The sequence below is a fragment of the Dermacentor andersoni genome, chromosome 4, assembly GCF_023375885.2.
Source record: "Dermacentor andersoni chromosome 4, qqDerAnde1_hic_scaffold, whole genome shotgun sequence".
In the NCBI taxonomy this organism is placed as follows: Eukaryota; Metazoa; Arthropoda; class Arachnida; order Ixodida; family Ixodidae; genus Dermacentor; species Dermacentor andersoni.
Window position 1 is genome coordinate 210020536 of NC_092817.1, and position 19871 is coordinate 210040406.

At 43.5% G+C, this 19871-nt stretch overlaps 1 protein-coding gene and 1 long non-coding RNA gene across 2 annotated transcripts in view; one reads left to right on the forward strand and one right to left on the reverse strand.

The window, feature by feature from the left end:
- Positions 1-2287: 2287 nt before the first annotated feature.
- Positions 2288-10712, forward strand: LOC140217422 (uncharacterized). Its single transcript, XR_011893998.1, has 2 exons — positions 2288-2505; positions 8588-10712. It is a non-coding gene; the product is annotated as an uncharacterized lncRNA (long non-coding RNA).
- Positions 10713-11266: 554 nt separating this feature from the next.
- LOC140217285 (transmembrane protein 117-like) overlaps positions 11267-19871 on the reverse strand; it is a 58946-nt gene continuing 50341 nt past the window's right edge. Inside the window, exon 3 of the mRNA XM_072287701.1 lies at positions 11267-19819. Coding sequence (XP_072143802.1) covers positions 19598-19819 — 222 coding nt within the window. The 3' untranslated portion in view covers positions 11267-19597. The remainder of the gene's footprint in view (positions 19820-19871) is intronic.

Genomic DNA, 19871 nt, shown 5'->3' on the forward strand with positions numbered 1-19871 from the left:
GAAAAAGTGCTCGTCTTTCATTTTTTAGCTTCTTTCATTTACAGCCCACAGGTAACCAGGTCATCATTCCAGCCCATCGTTTTTCCTGCCACACACATCCTAATGCTGTGTATTTACCTCACGCCCATTCCACTACGTATCGGCGTTCTTTTTTTCAATACACAGCCCGTGAATGAAATACCCTTCCTTCTGACATTGCCCTCATCACTGACATTTCTCGTTTGAAAGCTGCCACCGAAGACCATCTTGCAAGTCACATAACCTAACCTGACACGCCGTTTTTTCAATGTGCCCACCCCTCATGTGATGTCCTGTCCAGGGACCTTTGAGGTATAATAAATAAATAAATAAATAAATAAATAAATAAATAAATAAATAAACAGTTACAGCAACGTGATCTAGATGAAACTTAGGTTATCCATAGTACGTATTTGTAATGCTGTTTAGAGAAATAGAGATATCTATAGATATGTGCAATGTTTAAAGCAAATATGTTTTATGGACATCTATGGGACATAAATGGTTCACTGGGGAAGTGTTTAGAGCACAGAAAGCTACGCTTTGACAGTATACCCCATGATGACTGCGATGGGTGCGCATTCGAAGCTTTGGCTCTGCCGGAAAGGTGTGACACGGCTTGTCTCGCCCAACGACACTTTACCCACACCGGTACCCTTGCACGCAGCAGCGCAGAGGCATACTCCTACGTTGTGCCAGGTGCTTCACTCATCACATTACTTATTTATTTTATTTATTTCGGATACTTTCCTGGCCCGAAGGCATATTAAGAAAGGAGTGGTAAGTGAAAAAAAAAAAAAAAACAGTACATAATTATACAATAATAGCTATTACAAAACGGCAGAAAATACAGCAGTCTTGAAGTTGTCAACGTCAGAAATGGCAGCGATGGAGGGAGGAAGGTCGTTCCATTCGGCGCTGGTCTTAGGAAAAAAAGAACCACGACATGTTGTTCTAAAAAATGGAACACCAACTTTAAACATGTGATCGAAACGGGATGAAATGTATGAAGGGCGAGTAATAAGATGATCGTTTAATAGTGGGTTGTCGTGATACAGCCTGTGGAAAAGACAGTCTAAAACATTTACGGCGCAATGAAAGGTCCGGTAAAGCAAGTGTGTTTTTCATGGAAGTAATGCTGGCGTAACGGGAATAGTTCGGTAAGATTAAACGTGCTGCGCGATTCTGGATGGATTCTAGTGTGTTTATCGGTGTGATTTGAAAGGGATCCCATACCGTGGATGCATATTTCTAGCTTTGGTCACACTAATGTTTTGTAGAGGGTAAGCTTTATCGGCATAGACGCGGCAGAGAAATTTCGACGCAAGTATCCAAGAACCCGGTTAGCGTTATTAGTGACGTTTGATGTGCGTATGCCATGATAAGTTACGTGAAATACGAACACCTAGGTATTTTTACGAGTTGACAGATTCAAGAGAAGTATCGTGTTGTCAGTGTTAGTGCGGCCCCATACATGCATTGTTTTACATTTATTAACGTTTAGTCGAATGAGCCATTTATCGCACCAGTTGGATATGCTGTGTGTTACAAAGTAACGCAAAACACAAACGGCGATTTTCAATACTTGGGCACATGCTCCACTTGCGAAAAGAAGTATGCGGCTGAGTGCAACTTGCGCTGTTGAGACGTCATTCGCTGGCGCTGCTGGCGCCGTCCATGCATGTGGAGAGACGCGGGCGACGGCTGGCTCACCGGTGTACAGGAACGTCACTTCCTCTAGTTCATGGTGTGGCCGCCAGATGTTATATTTCGTAAAACTGCATGAAATTTATTATTTTCTAGTTTCTGCCTGAAAACAAAGTTGTGTCAATCAATTCCAGCACCAAAGCTTTCATTTGGACTAAAAGTCTCGCCTGCAAAAATTTTGTTCAGTATCCCTTTTACCTTCTGAAGAAAGGAGTTGGTATCGGATTTTGTTTGGTGCCTTTCTTGAACGATTTGGTTCTCACCCACCATAACAAATGTCAAGTGAAAATACGCTATCGTCAAAATTAAAAAAAGAAGAATGTATAGGCATTGTAACGACTGGCCTGTGTGTTGAACAAATTGTGTTGTGCACCAAAGCAACGATGAAAGCCCTAACATTTCAAATATGCTGAGCCGCCCGCAACGGTTAAATAAACCACCTTAGGAGGCCGCAACGACAAAAAGACGTTAATTAGCATTTGTGCACGCATTCTGGTCTTCCCCCGTGGTGCCCTGCATGAAGTGAGTGGGTTAAGCTTCGCGCATGCATTCCTTCTCCACAAGGGAGGCGCCGGCAGTGTCCGTGTGCAGCAAGAGCTGGCTGACACAACCCACTTCCCCGTTCCAAAGGGGACGTTCATAACATACACCCATCCATCCACGTCCATCAGTGCCTTTTCCTCTGCTGGGCCAGTGGTGGTTAGAGGGACCACTGAGCTGCCTACGTGCAACGAACGACGGCCGCAAGCGTGGAGAGCATTCATTCTTTCTTTCTCCTAAGTAAGGGTGTTCTGGATTCTATTCACAAGTTCCGTAGACTCTCACGCCCCCGCACCAATTGGCGAATTTTTTTCAAGGAGTATCGGAGTAACCGCAGATGGTGCGGCGGTAGCGAACTTGCTTGCTTTTTTCGTGGTTGCCTGTATGCATGGTTATCTGTTTTTATGCACAATTTGTGCAAGATAAAATTGAAAAGCAATCGCATACTCAAACAACGGTGTGGCTTTGATCCCGGGTATATGTAGTACGTGGGCAAGCGTCACAACTATTTGCTCAGGTTTCAGGTGCGTCAACCTATAGTGTGTGGTTGCCGCAGTCTCTCGTTTCGCCAGAAACATGTTTTCATTCTCGCTGCACCCCGTGCTCCGCTGCGCAGCCAAGCTCGAACTGCGAACTTGTGGCCGGTGCAAGGAGAACGCACGAGCATTTATGATAAAAACTGACATGCTTGTAGCACTTTGTCACAGCTACAAACACAGAAATGCTACAGTAGATCTACCTGGAAGGCCATAGTAAGTATTTGACCATGCTTCACTGGCAGCAGCCCTCCGTGTGGTTGCCGTTGTCTCGTCTCACCAGAAACGCATGTACTTCTGAGCTGCACCCCGTGCACCAACGCAGCTACAGTGGCCTTTAAAACAAAATTGGTAGAACATAAAACACAGCTACAGAATTCGCGACGTAAGCGCAAGAACTTTCTGTCGAGACTCCTCATCACCCGAACAATAATACAACTCCTTCAAGCAAAATAAAACAACCAGCATGGCTTTCTTTACATGTGCATGCACCAGCTTAACAGCATAGAAAAAAGACGTCTGAAAAATCGCAGTTGTGATAACCTTAGCAATATCCTTCCAATAATTATCGAATTTAAATATATCTGCCCATAACTCAATGTGCGAAAGGAGCTTGAAAACATCATATAGCAATAAAATTGCTCTCTGTTGTGAAACAGCAGTGCGTGAAAGGTAGGCTTTGCGGGCAGTTGCAATTAGCACAAAGAAAAAGAGAAAAAACAAGGCAAACGTACCTTGAAAGAACCTTCCCGGTAATAAATAAATTCCAGCCCATGCGGCTTCTCTCGGACATGCGACGTCTGCAGGCAAAGCCCTTGCACATTGACAGATGATGCACTGCAGGCCTTTGTGCTTCCACATGCCCCGGAACAAATAATGCACTTGGCATTCATGACTTCTTTCCCTTCAATGAGCCACTGTATCCACGTTTCTGAGGCATCTATGTTGTGCATGATGTCACTTAGCGACAGTGACTGTGAAAAAGGTAGAACCACCTTCAACCGCTAAGCCAACTATGAGCTTACATGAAGGATGCACGTGTGCTCAGGGGTTCCTATACTCTTTGTGGGTGCTATATTGAGTCGCCTTGCAAATAAAGCACGCTCCCACTGTTATGATTGGGGGCTCAATCCCATCGCTCGTGATCCATTGTCAAGATTGGAGTCCGGCATGAATTCGAAGGTAGCTGGCCCATGCTGTCGTCCAACTTATCCACGCTGAGGACGTTGATGAAGGGAAGGACTGCTTCTCATCGAGAACGAGGGATATGGGTTTATTTACAGTATTTATATCAGTCTAACATGACTGTTTGAGAAAGTACATCAGTCTAACATGACTGCTTGAGAGAGAGTGACCTGAGCAGCTGCACAACAGCGGTTTTTAAACAATCGGTCCTCTCCCGATACAAGGTGATGCGAACGTTCGTTTAGTCATCGCAAACTAGCCGCCTCCCCGCGGCACGGTTTACACACACACACGCACACACGCATACACACAAGTGCGAAGGTCCGGAGCCGACGTTAGAGGGGCCCCGTAGAACTCGGAGCCGTTCCGGGTAGCGCGTAGTCTTGTGTCTTGGTCGGTGCGTGGGAAGCAGCGCAAATCGGCGTTCCCGCGGCAACTCGTGCACCCGTAGCAGATCAGGTCCGCGTTGGGGAGTTTGGGAACAATAGTTGGCCCGCTGAACTACTTCCGTCACAACGCATCCTAGCTGAACCGACGGAGATTGGAGGATGCGCGTATTGATACCGAGACAAAGTTGACTTCGCCACGCCGTAGCTAGAGGTTGGCGGCGATGCTCCCGAGATGTTGCTTCCACAGTTGCAACGGGTTGGCAAAACTTTGCACTGCAGCTGGCTGTTCTTAACACCACCAACATACTTCAGCATTTGAGCAAGTTTGACTGTGTGTCGTTCTCTGTGAGGAGGCTTGTAGAGCTGGCCGCTCCTTTGTTTGTTACTCACTACGTGGATCACCTTTCGTCTCTGCCTGGGCTCCTTCATGCTGGTCAAGCTATAGACGGCCAGGCCCATGCTACCTTGACGGCCCTGGGTGAACTGTCCTTAACAATGATACCTAGCGTTGTATGAATTTAAGCCATAAACTATAACACTGAGATAGTGAACGATGCGATTGCTTTGTTCCGTGGGTGTCTTGATGACAATCTGGTCATTGCACAAGCTACCAGTTAATGACACATCATCCAATTTTTAGGTATCACACCTTTACGTTCTGCAAATCGTGTATGTTGGGAATATCACCTTTGGGTAAAAAAGACGCACCTACCGCATGCTTCATCACATTTAAACCTGGTGAAGCAAGCAATTGCAAATCTTTTTGTCTCGTTAATGTGCTCTGCAAAATGTGCCCTCATGCGATGTCCAAAAGAAGGCTGAAAGAGTGCCTGATGGATGCAACGTACCTTCATTATACTCTTTATCTTAGTGGCAAAAAATGCACTGAGAAAACTAAATACTGTATCATATGTGTGAGCGAATTAATGCGTGGCATATGCGTGGCATATCACATGGGTGGCCAGAAATGAGCAAGTGAAGTTAATATATTTTCTGGTCTCTCGAAACGTACCCACATTCTCCCAGGCTACAGGACAGATCCATCCGTATGTGGACTGAGGCTGTGTGAAAAACACCAGTGCACTTTCATGTCCTGTGCTCAAGGCGTGGTTTATCGTTTTAATTTAAATGTGGCAAAGCATACATAGGGCAAATCGCGAGGTGCCTTAAAGGAAGTGCGAACAAATGTTGAATCAATATTAGTAAGCTGCGACGACTGTGCTTGCGAACCATTGTTTAAAGAATGGTGTGTGTTGCATGCAGATGGCGATAAAAATACGTAGGAAATTGTGGAAGCGAGCTTGATTGCAAAAGCGGATGCTAGCTGTGTCAGCATCGCAGCTGCATTAAGTAGACGCGAAATGGTTTATCTGGACTCTGCAATGCCATATGCCATATGACCATATGCCATATGCCCGCCGCGATTTGCCCAGTCTCCCTCTGTGGGTTACAATTATTTGTTGTTACATTGGGTAAAAATTTAATGCATCTCTTCTCGAAATAAAAATTCGTTTGAAACTCAGTGCATCATTCTCATCATTCTTTCCTATCTCAGGGTCACTACGTTATGCACTATGGTCACAGAAAAAGGAACCACGCAAACAAGTGAAATCAATATTTTCGAACGTGTTTGAAAACACATTGTCAAATATTGCCATAAATATATCAATGACACATTTGAAATTATTAGAATATTTTTATAATATTATTCAGTAAAAAAAATATTTGGGTCTTCATTAGATTGCTGTTGATTAAGGTATGACAATTGTTTTATATACACACACAGTTTCACTTTATTTTCATTATTATGCTTGGTGTGGAAATGCTGGAACATCTTGTATTAAGAAATAAGACTGCTACCAAAGGGGGGCATTCCAGGAAATGGCATATATTTTATAACCATTCGATTCATTTTTCATTGATGCCACATCCCCGTTATCGCTGGAATTGACCATACGGCGCGACGGATGACAAGATATAAAGCAGGATTGATGCAATTAGGTTCACTGGTCTCATCTTGCAGGGTACGAATCATGGGCCTGCTGTGGGATGCAGGAAGGACACACACATCTTCACAACAGCAGAAAAGCTTTATTCCCCCCTTGCGCATGACATGCGGCATGTCAATTTCATCACAGCATTCCGTTCAGTCACATAAGCTTGTGGCTGAAACAAAGCACTTTGCCAGGATACCACTAGAACAAGCTGGTGGCAGGTTTCTTTTGCGGAGGGCAAGATTCGGCAGTAGAGTCCTGGGTGCTGTGCAGGCGTACGCACACACACACACATATACATGTGAACCTAGCAATTACACAAGTGTGGCCACTTTGGGGTATCGACAGTGCATCACAAAACTCCTTAGCTAGACTTCCACACCTTTGTAAACAACACCGACTAAGCTTACAAATATTTCTAGTATACCTATTATGTGGTGCAGCTGACTCCTTCGTGTAACTTTCGGCAACAGGGCAAACGAAAGCGGTTCAGAAGTTTGTACATGAGAATAAACTCAGGCAGCACGATTGCTATAAAATGGCGTTCTGTTTCGGCAAGGAATACAGAGATTCAGTGAGAGCAACTCTGTAACTTGACGTGCAAAGTGCAAAATACATTGCAAGCTCATGCCGCATTGCACGAACATAGCAGTGAACAACAGCGGGAGGTATTCAGAGTTTAGTGCGCAGAGCGCTGAGGCAATGAGCTTCTTGCATACACTGTGACAGAGATGTGCTGTAATTTTATGACCGTCTTCTGCAGGCCTCTACGCATGAAGCCAAAAGTCATGCTAAGACTTTTGTAGCACACTTTTAAAGCTATGGTCGATGACACTCGCCAGAACTCTGTAAACATGAGGATTCAAAAGGAACAAGAGCCGGTGTCACAACGAACTCTAATAGGCCACGTGTGAAATCGCAGTTGCCATGAATACAATGCAAGGCATCTTTCCACTCATTTGTTTTGTTCACTTTGTGATAGCATTTCACTCACAGTCTTTTATTGGGATTCCCGAGGGTTGCAATGTGGGCTTGTTGGTAATGCATCTTCAAGGGGAGTATGGTAGCGTGATTCAAAGACGGGACAAGAGAAGACACAAAGGGACACACACAGCACTGTGTGTGTCCCTTTGTGTCTTCTCTTGTCCCGTCATTGAATCGCGCTACCATACTCCCCTTTATTGGGATGTCTCAAAATTTAGATGCAAGCATGTATAAAGTTTATAGTTCAAAAACACTTGCAATTTTCCCGTTCCTCAAACAGGTGTTATGTGGCCTTTCTTACTCCATGCACTATGTGTGGTATTTTATTTAATCATACAAGAGTGGTTGCTATCTGTTGAGCAAAGCCAAACACGGGCAGGCATGCATTAGCCACATCAAGGAGTCTTCTCAGGTCAGTGCAGTAGTCATTCACGGAAATGAAGCAAAAGTGTTCAAAGCACTGGCCCCAATTACTCCCATTGTCTTCCACAGGCCAAAAATACTTTCTGCACAACACCGGCAAGGTGGTGATCCCACAGATGGAACCCCTTCTGCCCATTTCTAAATAAATGAGTTGAGTCTCGCCACTCACCACATTCATCAGTTGAGCAGACAACTCCAGGTGAACGGATCACAAGGTGCAAAGCCTCAGCGACAAAGGCTTTAATGCAGCAGCGAGCTTAGAGTGATGGAATAATGGTTGAACATTCGCTTCCCTATCCAAGATTTGTGCAGAAAGTGCCGCATAAGATTGATCACGAAACATCCTCAACGCAAACATGTGGCACACGAAACATTTCCCCTCCACGGTTATATTTGCGCCGATTGCATTTTCTGGAACATCAGCTCGGCACATGCCATTTTAACACTGTAAAGAAGCACACGTCAATGAGGTGCCAGTTGGCATCTACGGGTGGTGGCTAGATGCGGCGTGCGGCAGATGAAGACCAATCGGAGGATGCGTGCGTACAGTTATTTACATTACTCGGAGATACGGTCGAAGGAGTACCTCACTTCGGCGCAGTTGCGGTTAAGCAGTGAACTGTCTGCTCACGGTGAAGACGCATGCACGTGCTCCAGTGTCTCTCCACAGAACAGTGCTGGGTTCATGCACACTGGCGGTTATGGGCACAGCAAAGACCATAAAAAACAAACTCCAATTCAAAATTGTTTTTCATGCGCCTATGTGAAGCAATGATAACCATTCTCTTTCTTAACCTTTTTATGACCCTAGGGAACCAGTCCCAGGTGCAGTATTGGGTACAAACTTGGAGCTGTGGAGCTGAATGAGTGCAAGAAATAAAGCACAGACAAGACAGCACTTTCATCTGTCCTGTTTGTATGTACTTGTTTTGAATTTTTATTTAACAAACTCACCAACAAGCTTACTTTGTAGTTCTTCTGGAACTTACAGCTGGCCAATGGGAAACCAAAAAAAAAAAAGATGACCTCACCCGACAGGTGCTGCTCGCTCGTACTGTGAGGTGAGTACTATTTCTTGCTACCTCATTTCAAAGGAGATGCCACTAGAGATCATCATCACCAAGATTCCGCACTTTACCAACTTCAAATGTGAATAAATAACTTGCAATGTACTTCTCGAAACAAGGCTGACGAAAGGCGGTCTTGACAGGTGTGCTAACATCAGTTAAGTGGCAGCTGCCAAGAAAAACCCTGTTTGTCCGACATTAAATTGTTTTCCATGTACCAAAGGCAGTGACTAGGCGCTGGCATCACCTACGCAACAATGCCCCCCTCAAATGGGCTGTAGTTGCACTTGCCATTCGTTTTGTAATTCACTTGCTGGTGCAAAAGCATCGCAAGCAGCAAAGAAATAACAAACTTTAAAACAACCCTCGCTGGGAATTGAAGTTTTCAATAAAAAAAGCACGGTTAAAGCAAGGTTAAAGCAAGTTCCAGGTGCCAGCCTATGGAAGAAGCTGGTCGGCCCAGATATATATAACCCACTTTTTGAACACAACTACAAGAACTTTATAGATGCACTTTCCATGTGTTGCAATGTTTCATGGACAGTGCAGTCAATGAAGGCCAGTTCTTAACATAAGAGGCCAGCTTGCAGTACTGTGTCCTTGAATCGACACAGTGAAACATCTACCAAACAAGGCCATGCATGCATCAGGATTAGATACATATTTTTTTCGGTATTTGATCCAGCTTCCCCAAAGGCGTAAAGCCAGCTAAAGGAATGCAATTGAACAATTACTGAATGCTTAAAGGGCAACTCTAGTGATGTTTTCAATGTCCACTGACCTTAATAAAATTTTGAATAAACATTCTCTTTGGCACTCTGATTATCTGTGCCAAATGATATGGCTGCAAGTCAGTTAGTTCTCCAGAAAATGAATTTTAAAGATTGGTTGCTTGTTCTTGACTCATGCCTACGAATGTATTACATTTTACTGGCCAACCTGTGTTCGTGACATCAGAGACCACCACTTCGTTCAGAAACAACAAAGCTAGCTCTTTTTTCCCTGCTATGATGGCCTGCAATCATTGTTTTGACAGACATGAAAACTGGTGCTTCTTTTCCTTTCGCCGCAGCACAATGCATTGAGCTGGTGCACATCAGCTGCCTCACATGGCGGCCACTGGTAAAAAGCAAACACCGATCCTTCAGCGCTCATACTGTCGCTGAAATCACCGCTGCCTAGTTCGAAAGAGCTGTAAACGCTTCCCGTGTCATCAGGAGGCATTGTCTGTTTTGCTTTATTGACATTAGCACCATGCGTACTGCGAGTTTAGCATGTATTCTGCATGTTTGGCACCCATTGTTCATATAATAAGGCTGAAATTGTGTTATAAAGCTTGTGTTAAGTATGGTACCGATACCATGATTAATCTTGCTAAGTTAAAAGCAAACACAAGTGTTCGTCCAACCAGGCACAAAGAAATGTGGACTGTACCCAGCCCTAGAACTACTTACGATGAACAATCTTTGTCCTACAAGCTACCTTCCCTTCTAAACTTATTAAACCATGAAGGTTTTGAGCCTTTGTGTAATCAAAATTGTCTCATTAAGTGCTTCGCCCAGTCCATTGTTCAGAAATAGTACATCCTTTCGATTTTTTTTTTGTCCCTCTTCTTGTCGATCGCTGGTTTTCATGTTTATGCTGTTTCAAGCCGATGCAAATGGGTTGTGTTGTTTTGCGCTTTTTATAAAATTTTGTGTTACTCGACGTTATGTAATATTCATCGATTTATTTGAACTCTTTGTGCATGACTGACCATCATCCTGCTGTTTTGCCAACTGTAACGGGCTCGGGACCTCGTCAAGCTGCTCAAGCTTTTAGTCCTGTACTCCTTCTATCCAAAGGAAATAAAGTTGATTGATTGATTGATTGTGGCTGTTTACTTGCAGTAGTATAGGATCTGACGTCATCGACCTATCGTGATGTCAGACAAAGCAGCTACCCATTTTGGTTTTGGTACTTCGTTTATTCGTTATTTAAAATTATTGATGAGTTTCTAAGCCAACTGAACCACCCTACTGGTGACAGGATTGTCAATGTCATTTGAACATGACCATATCTTAATGCATACACTTAAAAGAAAAACACCGGAGTTGCCCTTTAATGCTTCTATCAAGATGAGCAGTGCCAGAGCTTTCTCACATATCCACGTAATCTGGATAGCAGCGCAGCAGGGACTTCATTTCAGAGGCTATTTTAAGCCTGCCCGTAACCTTCATTTTAAATAAGTAAATAAACCTGCTTATCTTTGTTAAGGGGAGTGTCTTCATAGGCTTCTTTCAACAAGGAAGGAGATCTTAAAGGGACACAAAAGCAACACTGTTATAGTATTTTTAGACTGACAAGGTATGTTTTCAATACTCAATTTGCATTAATTTGGGGAACAAAGGTTGGTTACTCGCAGAGGAAAGAAAGTGTAAAGATTCATCTCTCAAACTTTACATCGCATCACAGCATCGGTACATGTATGACATCACAAATTTTTCATGCGTGACATGTTTTTCTGGGGGAAAGCTCACTGAGTAGAGTCTTTTATTCATTTAGAATGCAATGCAACCTTTTGTTTATCGATATTAACCCCTTACTGCACCTTGTTGCATTTACGCAACATTCCAATGAATAGCATTAAAAACAGAAGCAAAGTCCGTTCGGAGCTGCCTGTACACATTGCATTTCCGCAACATTCGTCTGAAAAACGCACCGCCTTGTGCTGCCATCTGTGCTCATTCTTCAGATCTTCTACCAAAAAAAAAAAAAACGTGGCGGAGGCTGTGTGCGCCCACGAGCAGTGATACCGGTAAGTCTTGCCAATTATAAATGTACTTCTCCATAAGACAAAATGCAAAAAAAAAAAAAAAATTCGTACGCTAAGCTACACATCCTCCTGACTACATAGATGCAAAAAAACTTTATCTCGGAATAGCTTGTTCTTGGCGACGATATGTTGCTATATTGCGCGAATGCAAAACATGTACATGTTTTTTGTTTCTTTTGAGAAGCGAAATGGCTCCTAGATGCTTTTATGGCCAAGCAATTCCTTCCGATAGTGAAGGCAGTGACGTTTCTGAGAGTGACGACAACCATGAGTGTAAGTTCGTTTCGATTCAATATGTGTGCAATAAGTGCACCAATGATCGTCACGTGCAAATAAGCATCTGAGTATGAATCGCACTAAGTCTATCTTTCACCTCCAACTTCTTTATTTGCCTGTTGTTGCAAATAGGCAACATATCCTTTTTCTGCAAATTCATACCGCAGGAGTCCGCTAAAGTTAGTTTCCATGGGAGTAAAGCTTCTGTTATGCTTCCCTGCAACTCAATGAATAACATTATGAGGAAATAAAAATTGTGCTGTAGAGGTTTAACTATAAACTTCAGTGGACGCTGTCCAGATCTCACAATGTCACGAGAAGCGTAGAAATTTGAACCTCATTTTTGTTCTTGCACCTTTCTTGGCTGACGAATATATTCTTTGTTAGACTGACATTTCTGGTATTCTAGGAATGTAATTTACAAATCCAGTTAACATAAAAATTCCTGATAAGCAAGACGGAAAGCTGGACATTTGGTATGAATCCGTGCTTAAGAACAAAACAGTGTGGTGCTTGTGAAGCTTTGGCACATGAGCAACATGATCTGATTATAGCCCTGCAGAAAATTCAATTCGGGCAGGTCAAGCCAAAAGATTCCGCCATGTTTGCAAATTGAATCATCAATCATCATCATCAGCCTGTTTTATGTCCACTGCAGGACGAAGGCCTCTCCCTGCGATCTCCAATTACCCCTGTCCTGTGCCAACCGATTTCAATTAGCGCCCGCGAATTTCATATTTTCATCGCTCTACCTTGTCTTCTGCCGTCCTCGACTGCGTTTCCCTTCTCTTGGTGCCCATTCTGTAACCCTAATGGTCCAACGGTTATCTAACCCGCGCATTACATGACCTGCCCAGCTCCATTTTCTTTCTCTTAATGTCAATTATAATATCGGCTATACCCGTTTGCTCTCTGATCCAAACCGCTCTCTTTCTATCTCTTAACGTTATGCCTAGCAATCTTCATTCCATCACTCTTAGCACGGTCCTTAACTTGTTCCCAAGTTTCTTTGTCAGTCTCCAAGTCTCTGCCCCATATGTCAGCACTGGTAAAATGCACTCATTGTACACCTTCCTTTTCAATGGTAATGGTAAGCTTCTAGTCAGGAGCTGATAATGTCTGCCGTATGCGGTCGAACCCATTCTTATTCTTCTATGAATTTCCTCTCATGCTCAGGAGTCCCTGTGATTAGTTGGCCTAGGTAAACGTACTCCTTCACAGACTCTAGACACTGACTGGTGATCATTAACTCTTGTTCCCTTGCCCGGCTATTCATCATTATCTTTGTCTTCTGCATACTAATCGTCAACCCCACTCTTACACTCTCTATGTTAAGGTCCTCGATCATTTGTTGTAATTCATCTGCATTGTTGCTGAATAGAACAATGTCATCGGCAAACCGAAGGTTGCCGAGATATTTGCCGTCGATCCTTATTCCTAAGCCTTCCCAGTTTAATAGCTTGAATACTTCATATGAGCACGCAGTGAATAGCATTGAAGAGATTGTGTCTCCCTGTCTGACCCCTTTCTTTACGGGTATCTTTCTGCTTTTCTTGTGTAGAAGTAAGGTAGCTGTGGAACCTCTGCAGATGTTTTCCAAGGTAGTTAAGTAAGCGGTCTGTACTCCTTGATTACGCAATGCCTCCATGACTGCTGGTATGTCTACTGAACCAAATGCCTTTTCGTAAACTATGAAAGCCATACAGAGAGGCTTATTATACGCTGCGGATTTCTCGATTACGTGATCAATAACATAGATGTGATCCATTGTAGAGTATCCCTTCCAGAAGCCAAACTGTTCCCTTGGTTGACTAAAGTCCAGTATTGCCCTCATTCTATTGGAGATTATTTTGGTAAATATTTTACATAATACTAGGAGTAAGCTAATGGGCCTATAATTTTTCAATTCCTTAACACGTCTCCCTTTTTGTGGATTAGTATAATGTTTGCATTCTTCCAATTTTCAGGGACCCTTGCAGTCGACAGACACTTCGTATAAAGAGCCACCAGTTTTCCAAGCATTATGTCTCCTCCACCTTTGATTAAATCGACTGTTATTCCATCTTCTCTGCCACTCTTCCTCGTTTCATGTCGTGCAAGGCCCTTCTGACCTCATCGCTAGTTATAGGAGGAGTTTCTGTATCCTGTTCATTACTGTTTCTAATGGAGGTATCCTGACTCCTCTGGGTACTGTACATTCTGCTGTACATTCTGGGTACTGTATTCTTCTTTGCTTTTACTATATCTTTGAGATTGCTGATGATATTACCCTGCTTATCTTTCAATGCATACATCTTGGTTTGCCCTATGCCAAGTTTCCTTCTCACTGATTTCAGGCTGCGTCCATTTCTTACGCTTCTTCAGTCTTTCTCACATTATGGTTTCGAATGATTTATTTTCGCCTTGTTGATCAGTTTTGACAGTTCCGCGAATTCTATCTTATCTCTTGAGTTAGACACTTTCATTCTTTATTGCTTCTTTATTAGGTCCTTAGTTACTTGGGAGAGCTTGCCTACTGGTTGCATTGGTGCCTTGCCGCCCACTTCAATTGCTGCCTCTGAAGCTAGCCTAGTTACGGTTTCATTCATTACCTCTATGTCATCATCGTCATCTCTCTGTTCTAAGGCTGCATATTTGTTTGCAATCAATCAGATGGCAGCCATGTAATGAGTCTTGACAAGGTGGTGAATCCGACAACAGCATGCAGTACATATAGGGCGTGTTACAATTCTGGTCAGCATCCGACACCGTTCACGTAGATGGCTAAGGAGACAGCCAAGACAGCTTCGAGGCCAAGTAAGGGAATGTGTTTCGAGCCGCCTGGAAGACGTATGGAAGATGCTTCTGCGACGTGACGTCACTTCTCAGCGACGAAGAGAAAAAAGAAGAGAAAAGTAGATATTTTTTCTGTATTTTAAGATTTTTCACCTGCAAATCCATGAAAAACATGATGTGGCTTACATTAAGGGCACAGAAAAGGGTGTCTACCTTTTCTTGTGCACATGGTTGTATATGTGCACATACAACCTTCCCATTCAGTTTCCAAGTGTCCTGCTCGGCCGCCATTTTGTTTGGGCAGGAAAGGAGCCATAATTTTTTACCACGATGCTGTCTTCACAAAGCTGTCTACTATGACATCTTCATGAGAATTAGAACAAGACTTAAAAGGAAGTGTTAGCTCGGGCCCAACTCTGAAGCCGCCTATTCAAATACATGTCAAATGCAGAAACGCTTTTCTGAGATAACCACTGGGCCGATTTTAATTTAATTTGTTGCATTTCCGAGAGAAAGTTAAATTCTAATGATTGTTGGAAGTGGAATTTCAATTTAGGGCCTGAAGATCTTAAAATGAACCTTCAAAAATTGCTAAGCTAGAAAAAAAATAAGAGCACAAAGTTTACAAATTCATAGCTCTGCATCCAGAATAGATATCGCAGTTCTGTAAACTGCATCCATTAGAGCATTCAAGGCGGACAAATTTGATGTCAGTTTATATCTTACGTGAACTTGTTACATTGTCTACAAGGGTTTTACAAGAGTTATAGTCACATATTAATGATAAACTTGAGTCATGTGTAATACATCAGTTTTGTCCGCTTCAGATGTACTATTAGATGCAATGTACAGAATTCTTATATTGTTTCCATTGCAGAGCTAGAGTTGTAAACATTATAGTTTCGTTTAATAAAAATCTGCGATTTTTAATCATTTTTATTAAGAAACTGATGGCCTAAATAAAAAATTTCCTACCAACAGTCGCTGGATTTTAACTTCTTTTTTTAGATGCAACAAACCTTATTCGCTCTGATACAGCAGTTGCCGAGAAATACGATTTCTTCTTTCCCATGTATTTAGATAGAAGGCCTGTGCTAAAGCTTGCTCTTAAGATGGCCACTGTCCATTTAGCCGTCTACTTCACTGTCTACAGCAAGCAATGAAACAGAGTCATACTATGTATCATGCACGTATGTTTATAGCTGTGTATATGAATGCATGTAAGTTGATTATGCATGCGTGTAAAGCTATCTATTACTTGTTTGAAATATTGGGCTATAGCATTATGATTGTTATACTTTCATGTGCTGCATACTATTGCTTAGATTGGTTGTAAAAATTGTGAAAGCTGCATAAGTTTTTTGCCACATGTTTCTGATACAGCATAAAGGGAGTGGGGGCCATATGAGGCAAAAGTATCGTTTTTGGTTCCCAGCTGCTCCTCAAATGATTTTTTCAAAAAAATAATAAATTGACCTGACATGGTTGAGTGTGACCATGTCCAGAATAGCACCTCTGACGGCATTTAGGTGACTCATTTCTGATTGGCCGAGAAACGAGAACAAACTTGCTTGTGAATCATCGGTGCGACGCATCTGTATGCACCTCGCCAAGTGAGCTGGACTAGTACCACCTCCCATTTACACGTCCTGCTCGCACAGCTTGATTGTTTGTACAAGATCTTACAAGCAGACCTGATCCACATGGCTGGCTGGAGCATCTGCTCCCGTCAGCCGCTAAATACAGAATGCTAGCCGACATACATTTCTCCTTTGTATGACAGTACGCTCAGTGGGACGGCAAATGCTCGGGGCAAATCACGCCCTAGAAACCATGGGTCTGCGCAAGTGTGGTAGCAAATTCAGGCACGGCCGCCAGACTTCGCTCCATTGCCCATCTTGTTGTGTGCAAGCATCAGCAACACTACAGATCACTGTAAGTGTAAAGACGAGGATTGGGGACACCACCGCCTTTAACTTCTGTGCTTGTGCACTGTTCATAAAAAGATTGAATACTGTGCAAGAGCAGAAGTTCACTGCATCCTATCAGGCATCTCTGATAGCTACACACGCACCTTATTCAAACTCCCTGTTCAACATAAGTACTTCACAGCATGCCATGCACATGTGTCGGTCTCACTGTACGCACTGGGCAGTGCATTACTGCACCGATGAAGCTGGTCATAAGAGTCGCTTGTTATGGCGCAAAAGAAAAATTACGCAGTTGTATGCACTAAAAGCACAAATGAATTGTGACTAGCGAGCAGCAACCAAATTTGTACTCCTGAGAAACTGTGTCTGTCCCGTAATGCTTTCTAACTAGGAAATAAGTGTGTAATTGGTCAAGTTAAGACAACAGGAATATTTTAGTTGGCAGAAGGAAGAACAAGAACAGCGGCAGGAACTAGGAGATAATCGGCAGCAAGAAGAGGAAAGGGGGTGTTCAGAAGTGGATCGAAAACGATGTTATACGGCGATGCTCGATAAAAAAATTCTGCTGAAATTCTGAGAATTGTCTACTAATGTGCAAGCATTCTTTAACCCCAGAAAAAGTGACAGGTAGATCTGCATAAGCTAGCAACATAAGTAAGCAAAAGCGAAGTAACAGCTGAGCCAAAGAATGCCTACACTTTAGCAGACAATTCTCAGAATTTCTGTAGCAATTCTTTCTGCTCACATAACACTGGTATGTTGATATTGCTTGACACCATTTTCTAGTCGTCATCTCTTGAAACACGTTGTCACCTCACTAGTATCACATTTTCTCGCATTTACTGTTTTACAAGCCAGCATTTTCACCTTTCCTGCATGGTATGACGTGTCTGCATGACACGTGTCTGCAAAATTAATATGTCAAGTTTAGTTAATTACGCTTAAAACCTTGACCTCGTCTGCACCACCTGTCACATGATAACGTGACCTCGCTCACATTCAAGCTGCCTTGCTGCAGTGAGGAACAGCTGTAGTGCCTCTCACCTTCGTGTTAGAAGCAACAAGCTTTACTGCCACAATTGTAAAACATGAACAACAAAAAAGCTTGCATTTTGAACCGTTGCAATAAGAATGATCCCAGGTGAATCACTCAATGCGTTGGTGTGCTTGAGACATGGCCGGGTGAAGCAACAAAATGTGCTTGCAATGTATTATAACAGTGACCTGTATTTGTCGCTGCTGCTGCAAGTGACTTTGCAGTGTTATGATGACAATCGGCTTTGACATTATGGCACAGTTGTATAAGAAATACAGACGCTGACCGCAGAAATAAAAGTTTAAGAGAACAAAAAATGTTTCACTTCCTGATGCCACTGTGGATAAGGCTCCTGTATAGGAGCTGAAATGCCTTTTGTTCTTTTAAACTTCTACTTTTGTGGTCAGTGGGTCTTTTATGCAACTGTGCCATGATCATCCCCGACCAGACGAGCTTTCATCAAACCCTACATTTCAAACTTTGACAGTACAAATAATGGCTAATTTCTGGCTCTGCCAGTCAACTCCACTCACTTGTACTGAGGTCTGTTGTCTACAACCATACTAACCAAATGGCTGTGAATACTATTTAGGGGAACTGAATACAGTGATTCCAGTTGCCTCTCTTCCAATTCACTAAGCTAATTATGTACAAGCAATCAATAGAAAAACTTGTCAATTATACTGCTTCGGTCATTAGCGAATATTGAGCAGCTCACCTTCTTCGACTAAGCTGTCACAACCTGGCCAATGAAGCAGCCATGACTGGCTGATACCACTGTGACACAGTCGTTTCAGGAGCCTGTCACAAATGCTGGGCTCAATCTCAGCACCACAGCTGCACATAAACTGTCACTACACAGGCAGGCATGTCGAGGACACTGTGGACACTTTGTTGCACGTGCCACCTCGCCAAAGAGGAAAACACGCAGAAGGCGGGAGGTGGAAATTCAAGACGATGAGCAAGACGAGAACAAGGTGAAAGCTGGAGCCAACGTTTCAACAAGTGGACTGGTCTACTTCAAGGCCTTGAAGAAGACAAGTTCACTTGCCTTGAAGAAGACCAGCCCACTTGTCGAAACGTTGGCTCCTGCTTTCACCTTCAGTAACACTTCATTTGGGCCTAGTTGGTACATAATTCTGAACTAATCGTAACAGCACAAACACCTAAGACGAGCCACAAAAAGAAAGACACGACACACACTGGCGCTGTGAGCAATGCAGTGACGACAGTAGAAGTTGAAGAACATGAAGACACACAAAAAGAGGGACCCACTGCACTAGAAAGGAATTTCAGTAACACTTCATTTGGGCCTAGTTGGTACATAATTCTGAACTAATCGTAACAGCGCAAACACCTAAGACAAGCCACAAAAAGAACGACACGACACACACAGCGCCAGTGTGTGTCGTGTGTGTGTGTCGTGTCTTTCTTCTGTGGCTCGTCTTAGGTGTTTGCGCTGTTACGATTAGTTGAGTGCTTTCACCTTGTTCTCGTTTTGCTCATCGTCTTGCCAAAGAGGGAACTTTTTGCAACCTATATTTACTTCATGCCTTGAGAGCTAGGTCCGTTGTGGCACCCTTTCCTACCAATCCTCCAGCCTCCTTTTGCTGATCTCTAACATTTGCAGAATATACTCCCCGTATGGCTTTTAAATCACAATGCTTGCATTGTCCACTTGAAACATTGAATGGAATTATTAAAATATGTTGCATCATTTCACTGTCCTGTTAGTGGTGGCAGACCCTTTAGTTGCGTCAACATACTCGATAGCAAACATAGCAGTTGTCAGCAAACTGTGAAACCTCCTGCATACCCGGTGTTTTGATACTGCCGGGTAATAGTGGCGTCACTTTTGCTTTCATCTCCATGTGGTGCACAAGCGAGGAAAAATGTGCGCCCTCTTCCAAGGAGCCGGCGGTCAGCAGGGTGCCTTAGAACCGCCAGCTGTGGCCGACGAGACAGCCTGCCCACAGCGTACATCCCAGCAGACCACGAGGCGGGCCGGCTGTCCTCCAACGTTGGTGGTGGCCGCTGGAGGGCGCGAACCTTGTTTCCAGCTAGACCGGAACGATGGCCGCAGCCGACCACCTGCCGTCGCGTCCGTTTTGGGTGGGAAGCGGCCGTACAGGTAGGTCAGCGCCTGCGAACGAGGCCATTGTAGTCGGGGCTGTATGCTTGGCCCATGGGGTACT